Consider the following 8302-nt stretch of genomic DNA (forward strand, 5'->3'; position numbering starts at 1 on the left):
ACATAAAGCAATGATTAAAACAAATAAAACAAAGGGTCGTCCGTAACAGAAATGAATCTGACTTAAAAAATGTGGTGAGTGGAGTACCGGAAGGCTCCATCTTGGGGCCAAGCATTTTTGTCATATACAAGAATGACATAGTTGAGAATATTACAAACCACATCATCAAATCTGCGGATGACACTAAGACCTGAGGTAAAGAGTAGGAAATCATAACCATATTGAGGCTTTACAAAGAGATCTACATGAACTCCGCAAATGGTCAAAAGACTGGTAAATGCTTTTCAAAGCTGAAAATGCAAGACATTGCATGTAGGGCATAACACTGCATATCGCCAACATTATATCACCAACACTACCATGCAGCAACCTGGTGACGAACACCGAGGAGTTAGGATCCACCAGTCATTCAAAGTTGCACAAGTGGGAGCCTCAGTAACACAATACAACTATTCCTAAGGTTCAGTCAACCTTAAGAACAGTCAAACGAACATTTCACTTGAAGGAGAAGAAAATTGCTATTCAACTGTACAGGTCTTTGGTGAGCCCCTTCCGGACTACTGCATCCAATCATGGAGACCTCGTCTTCAAAAGGATATATCTGCTTTGGAGAAAGTTCAACACCGAGCGACAAAAAATCATCCGAGAGCTAAGTTGACTCTGATACCAGGAACGTTGAGGGCCACAGAACTAACAACACCGTAAACCAGACATGACACGGCTCATCTCATCGAGAACTTTAAAATACTTTTTATTTATTTATGTATTTATAAATACAAGAGTTCTTACACTCTTGTACTAGCACGCGTGACGTTTCGGGCAAGTCCTTGATCCTAATATTCCCTGGAATACGACCCGCCAAATCGTTTAACAACCAGGTACCCATTTTACTGTTGGGTAAACAGAGGCTACAGTTATGTATTGGCGCCCAGTAAATCCTCCCCGGCCAGGATACGAACCCAGGCTAAAGTGCTCGCGAAACGCCAGGCGTGTGTCTTACCACTTACTTACGTCACGGGGACTGAACAAATTGGAGGATATTAATGCAGACCACCACTGTAAAAGAACACATGTAACATATACAAGGAGCAAAGGTTTCCAGCTCAACAAGCCACAATGTAAGACAGAAAACATGAAATATTTTTTCATCTATAGAGTATGGCATATAATTAAACCCATGGAAGCCCCTACCCGCCGAAGCCACAATATCAGTACTTCAGTTCACAATCCCTCAGGAACAATAGGGAGGGGGAGGACCTTTCACAACGTTTATATTATGACAATTATATGCATTTATATATAATTTATTTATATTGTGACATTTTAAATACATTTTAACATCATTTGTCCTTAGATACATTTCGTAAATTTCGCAGCAATCTTGATATATAGTTTGCATGACAATATTCAGTTATACTTTTTACGGCGTAATTATTATATATTTTCTATACCTGCAGCGTCGTACTGGTTCGGAGAGTGCATACTGGGGCAAGAGTGCCTGGAGACGCAGTACGAGAGGGTCACTGGCATGCAGGAAAACTATGGACCCCAGTTCGAGCCCATGACGTCTTTTGCTCCTAAGTACATTTGCTACACTGAAGGCAACAATGTCGACGACGAGTCCCGAGGACGGAGGTTGGGCCAAACGATAACCTAGCACTTGTTACTGCTGCTATGTGGTGATAACTTAGCACTTGATACTGCTGCTATGTGGTGATAACCTAGCACTTGTTGCTACTGCTATGTGGTGATAACCTAGCACTTGTTGCTGCTGTTATGTGGTGATAGTTTAGTACTTGATGCTGCTGCTATGTGGTGATAGCCTAGCGCTTGTTGCTGCTGCTATGTGGTGATAACCTAGCATTTGATGCTGCTGCTACATGTGGATGCCTTGGACTTCTTGCGCTACTATTCAGCAACATGAAGACCTTGCGTGATGCTCGGTGATATAATAGGTTGCTATGCAGCGTTAATGGGATGGGACACGCACATGGAGCGGAGCACTCTGTACAAACTTGATTGGTGTGAGAAAGCGGTGCGTGTTGTTTTGTCGTACAACGGTATATTGTGTGGTTGATTTGAGTCCTATAGAGGCGGTGCTCTGGACCACTGTGTTGCTCCATCACGCCACATGTGGGAGAGAGGTGGTGTGGAGCCCAGATCAATCATTTCAAGATCACTAATAATGTCCTGCTGTGCTTTACTGGTGATATTTTGCCTAATGTCAATATAAGGCCAGGTAAATCAATGAGAATTGTGTCGAAGTTGTAATGGCGCCGGATGTAATGCTGACCAGAACAGCTTGAGAGGACAAAACTATGCGTCCTCACCTACGCCAAAGTCGTCAACTAGTGACCACAAGAAAACCATATTCAATACGAACTATATGACCTTAAATATTATAGGAGGCTAAGGTATTGTTTATACATTTTCGGAATGGTATGTGTTGTACTTTTCTGGTCAAGACGCAAGGCTGAGTACTCACACAGAGGCACAAGGGAAGTGATTTGGAAAATAATCACCAGAGGCCTTAATTAACATACGCTAGTGATAAGAGTAGGGTGATAAGAGTAGGTATGTTTACTCATACAAATTATACCTGGGATGTGGGAATGTGGTTGTCTGTTGTATTGGACTGACGAGTATAGCACTTCATTTTGTATGGTATGACAAGGATAACGACCACATTGACACTTGTTATGTTGCTGCAGGTAGTGTAGGTCAACACCTGTGACTGACAAGTACAAGAGTCTTGATTACATGCGACAATGGTGTGTGTGCCGGCCCTCTACACGAATTTATGTTAGTGCACCTACTTGTCGATATATAAAGGGGTACCACCTCTCTATATATATATGTGTGTGTGTTTCTTATACACGCATAAACAAACAGAATAAAGACTTTAAACAAAATCAACAAAAGTTAACGTCACAAAAGTCTTTTTTTTTTTTTTGCTAGTTTAGAAGTTGAGAAGTATTTATGCGTTACTTTTTTTGTAGCACAAAGTCGGCACTTTTCCAATGCACTTGGGTATTTGGTACTGTACATACAATTTCCTGGACATGTGACATACATCCAGATGTGTATTCCGCTTTTCGGTGCAATATATATATAGGGCAAAATGTATTCTTACTGGTTGATCAGTAAGCTAGTATCACGACCTAACCCTTCCACGGGCTGATAGGCCTTAAGCCCACCACTAAGCCAATTTCCTAGTTCTGTGATATTTTCGAGCTAGTTTCCAGTTGTATAATGTTCAATACATCGTTACTGCATAATGTTTTATACTATACATCACACACTGCCTCTTCATCATCAGCCTCCAAGGCCACACGGAAGGCAATACGTCAAACATGACTTTTGTTGTAAACTATGATTATTAATGCTCTGAACCTGAGCTCACATTTTTTTCATATTGTAAATTTATGTGAGCCTACTCAACATCCCCTAGTATATGATTAAGGATAGACAATTAAATTAAAAATTAAAAATCAATGGTTGCTGAAGGTCGCCACAAGATTCTCTTCTGGCTTTCCTTCCAAGCGAGAGAACATCATTTTGTAGTTAACCAGTTAGACCATAGTTTCATTATAAGCTAAAGTTAGTAATTCCAAAGTTTTTCCCTCCGTCCAACACCAAGAAATAGTACAACCAGTTGAGTAGACTGATCTACTTAGTAGCCTAACTTAGCATACCCTAGCCTAGCCAAGCATAACTTAGTTTTATATCACTGCCGACTAAGGCTAAGCTAACTTTGTAAATACAGTTTATCACTTTTATATATATATATATATAAGGTTTGTGCTCATAATCTATGTTCAGCGAAGCTCTTCCAATACGTACCATACTCCACTTATTTTGTTTAATTTTTGCTTCATGAAACATTCGGATGATATGATCAAGCTCACATTTATAACACTGTGTACCTGGGAGCACGGCCACACTAACATGCACTTACCAAGCACATAAGAGAAGATAATGTTGATATTGGGTATAAAGAAGTCGCATTTGAATTCCTATGAATGAAGCTTTTGTATTTCTCTGCACTTTTTGACTTCAGCAACTATTACCTTTGACTTCAGCAATTATTGCCTTTGACTTCAGTAACTGTTGGCTTTAACTTTGTTCACATTCCAATAGTAGACAGGGATCACCAACTGTTGTGTATATTATTCCAATGTCATGTGAAAGTGACTGGGCCATGTGATGGTGACGGAGCCCATGTTATGGTGACGGAGCCCATGTGATGGTGACGGGGCCATGTGATGGTGACGGGGTCATGTGATGGTGACAGGGTCCATGTGATGGTGAAGGGGTCGCCTGTGTGGTGGCGGGATGTGTATTGGAGCAGCAAGGCGGATAGCCTCGGCAATTTGGAGGGCCTGCGGGTGTGAGACGCGAGCCAGTTGCTGACACAGGGAGGCGAGCAATCTCTCGTGGTGTTGTTGTTGCGCACCTAGGGACACTGCAGCTGCTTGGTCAACGAAGGGGCTGTATGGCTTGTTGGGTTTAGATGGAAGTAGTTGGAGTGCTGGCGCTGAGAGAGAAACCCACTATATATCATTGGTCCAGCGTAATGAAAATGAGATCATGTACCCCTTGCCAATTGGCTTAGGTAATCCGGTAGGCTTTTCTTCACCAGAATGTCAAATGCTGCAGAGGACAGGAAGCCATCTGAGTTTCTGTGCGAATGCCCGTGCCACCAAGTCTGACGGAAAGGGAGGCTTGTTTTCTCTTTGGGTCAGTGAGAGGAAGGTTAAATACCATCGAAGGCTAAAACGAAAGTTTATTGATGTTTGCAATTTTATTGTTTTACGTTAACAGCAGTGCCTGGCCCAGAACGGACATCAGTTTCAAAACAGGCAGTGACAAAATAATTAAACAATGTCTGTATATCCAATTACATTTTTCAAATTAAATTATTTGAATGAACATTGGTTTTATAATTATTCAAAGTGTGTATAATTTTGGGGACACCCTATTATATATTATATATATTATATTTTTGGGACACCCAATATATATATATATATATATATATATATATATATATATATATATATATATATATATATATATATATATATATATATATATATATAATATGTGTGTGTGTGTGTGGCGCAATCTACATAAAAATAGAACAACCTACCATAAATACTCAAATTACGGAACTATTCACTCTACCCACCATGTATATATATATATATATATATATATATATATATATATATATATATATTATATATATATATATATATATATATATATATATATATATATATATATATATATATATATATATATATATATATATGTATTATTAAATATGACCGAAAAAGTAAGATTAATAATTCTAACACGAATTTTCTCTATCTTTCGTACATTTCTTTTCACTGTTGGTGGTAATTCAAAAATCAATTCTCCAAAATTCATTTTTATTTCTAGTCTGACGCGACACTTGAGCGCGTTTCGTAAAACTTATTACATTTTCAAAGACTTTAGTTTACACATACACAACTGAATAGAACTTACACATCTCCGATTTGTTTATATCTACATTTGAGTGAGGTGGATGGGGTGAGGTGGCATTAATAGGGTATTAATTTCATCAACACAAGACAGAACAAGAGGTGGCATTAATAGGGTATTAATTTCATCAACACAAGACAGAACACGAAACAATGGGTATTGAATGGAAGTGATTGTAGAAAGCCTATTGGTCCATATATCTTGTTGCTTCTATATTGGAACGGAGTCTTGAGGTGGGTAGAATATAGTTGTGCATTAATTGGCTGTTGATTGCTGGTGTTGACTTTTTAATGTGTAGTGCCTCGCAAACGTCAAGCCGCCTGCTATCGCTGCATCTATCGATGATTTCTGTGTTGTTTACTAGGATTTCTCTGGCGATGGTTTGGTTGTGGGAAGAGATTATATGTTCCTTAATGGAGCCCTGTTGCTTATGCATCGTTAAACGCCTAGAAAGAGATGTTGTTGTCTTGCCTATATACTGGGTTTTTTGGAGCTTACAGTCCCCAAGAGGGCATTTGAAGGCATAGACGACGTTGGTCTCTTTTAAAGCGTTCTGCTTTGTGTCTGGAGAGTTTCTCATGAGTAGGCTGGCCGTTTTTCTGGTTTTATAGTAAATCGTCAGTTGTATCCTCTGATTTTTGTCTGTAGGGATAACGTTTCTATTAACAATATCTTTCAGGACCCTTTCCTCCGTTTTATGAGCTGTGGAAAAGAAGTTCCTGTAAAATAGTCTAATAGGGGGTATAGGTGTTGTGTTAGTTGTCTCTTCAGAGGTTGCATTGCTACTGCTACTATTACTACAACAATTATTACTTCCGCTGCTGTTCCTATTGCTCTGAGTTGTCCATGTCAATCTGCCCTCTTTTATATTTTGAATATTTTCAATAAACTATTCTTTTGTACAACCTTCTGCGTCTAACTGTAGTCCTTCCTCACACTACTACAGCCTAGCGGATCAACCCGTCCTCACACTTGGCTGTTAAAAGCAGCGGCCGTCCTTCACACACGCATTCATCAATTTTAACATACTGGTACTGTGTATTAAAAATTTGGTTCTTCTCATATATAAATTAATATTATTATACGTAAAAATTCTATGTATAGTTAGGCATAGGTTAGGTTAGGTTGGGTGTTTATGTTCTGTTGGCGATTATTTGTATTTGAAATATACTACAAATACAAATAATCGCCAACAGAACCTAAACACCTAACCTAACCTATGCCTATATATGCACAATATGCTAATATATTATAATATTAATTTATATTTGAAAAAATTCCCGTTTTGAATGAATAGCATGTAAAAATTTATTAACGCCAAATGCAACTGGATGAGTACTTTCCATAGAGTAGGTGTCCTCCAGGACCAGACACAGACACATCACCATCAACAGTCACAGCAGCCACTCAGGGGTCGACCGGTGGATGTAATGAACAGTCGAGGACGGATTGCTTTCTGAGGGAAAGAGCTACCAACTGGAGTTTTCTTGTAGTAAGGGCTACCAACGTTTAAGTTAAAGGCTGCCAACATATTCTAGGGACAAGGGCACACTCGCCCCACGCCTCGCGAGCGATTTGGTCTGGGGTTGAGTCCTGGCTGGTCGTCAATCCTTAACGGTTCGCCCCTATTCACTCATCAGTAATTGGAGGCCTGGCTGAGGCTTGCCCTAGTAGGTGTAAGCCTTACCATGAAATATAAGAATGGGAAGCTCTCTGCCTGTTAACAGGAGTCAGAAGTTATTTACTCCGGTACCAACCTGTGTAAAATACGGATGTAAACAAGAGCTTCATGAGAACAAAGGTGCCAACCTGTGCTGATGAGGACAAAGGCTGCCAACCTGTGTTTTAAGAGGGCAAGAGCTGCCAACCTGAGCTTCATGAGGGTAAGGGCAGCCAACCTGAGCTTTAAGAGGGCAAGGGCTGCCAATCTACTTTCTAAGATCGTTGTAGGTCTGTATATATACTAAGGTCATCATCTTTACTATGGTACCTTGTGCTACCCACTTCCCCAATATTAGTACGTAAGACAAGCAACTTCACTGTAATCATTTCCATCAGTATATATTGTAGCTATTATGTTGAACTCAAATTTTGCTGCTCTGTACCTCTCAATAAACTTACCTTATCTGGTAGATTAATGAGGACCACCTCGAAACGCTATAGGTATTAGTGGCTCTGCAAGAATGTAGGAACACCTATGATATGTACTCTCACAAACACAGTGTACCTTCTTGTAAATAGTTAAATAAAGAAATACATAAATAAATAAACATAAATAAATGAGCGAGGCTTGGGACGCCGCCTCTGCGCCATGTTTGTTGGTCGTTTCTCAAACATCGACGGCTTTTTTACATGTATTAAAAGTTTATGAGCTCCAAAGCTCTAGGAGGCTATTTATAACAGTAGCAACATTGTGTTGAATAGTTTCGATGTTCATAAACTGTTTAACAAATATAAACAAAACCACCAAAGATTGAGAAAGGATGTAAAAACTTGTGTAACTGCATAATGCAGTTACTTAATCCCCACAAATGCAACAAGAGGAGCACTTTCCATAGAGTAGGTGTCCTCCAGGACCAGACACACACACATCACCATCAAGTCACAGCAGCCACTCAGGGGTAAGGATGGTATTGATGGTGACCCCTCACCATCTCTAATGCCTCTGCTCGACCCTCTACTAACAATGGTCTAGAATCCTGGTGTAAACAACCACCCCACACTATTTAAGTGCAAAATATGTTATTGATAATGAACCTACAAATTATAT

At 39.6% G+C, this 8302-nt stretch overlaps 1 protein-coding gene across 1 annotated transcript in view; it reads left to right on the top strand.

Moving 5' to 3' along the window:
* The window catches only part of LOC123773467 (arrestin domain-containing protein 17-like), a 47257-nt gene extending 42325 nt beyond the window's left edge, over nucleotides 1-4932 (top strand). The window contains exon 7 of the mRNA XM_069317829.1: nucleotides 1458-4932. Coding sequence (XP_069173930.1) covers nucleotides 1458-1657 — 200 coding nt within the window. The 3' untranslated portion in view covers nucleotides 1658-4932. The remainder of the gene's footprint in view (nucleotides 1-1457) is intronic.
* Nucleotides 4933-8302: the final 3370 nt, after the last annotated feature.

This window comes from Procambarus clarkii, chromosome 89 (genome assembly GCF_040958095.1).
Source record: "Procambarus clarkii isolate CNS0578487 chromosome 89, FALCON_Pclarkii_2.0, whole genome shotgun sequence".
Classification (NCBI taxonomy): domain Eukaryota; kingdom Metazoa; phylum Arthropoda; class Malacostraca; order Decapoda; family Cambaridae; genus Procambarus; species Procambarus clarkii.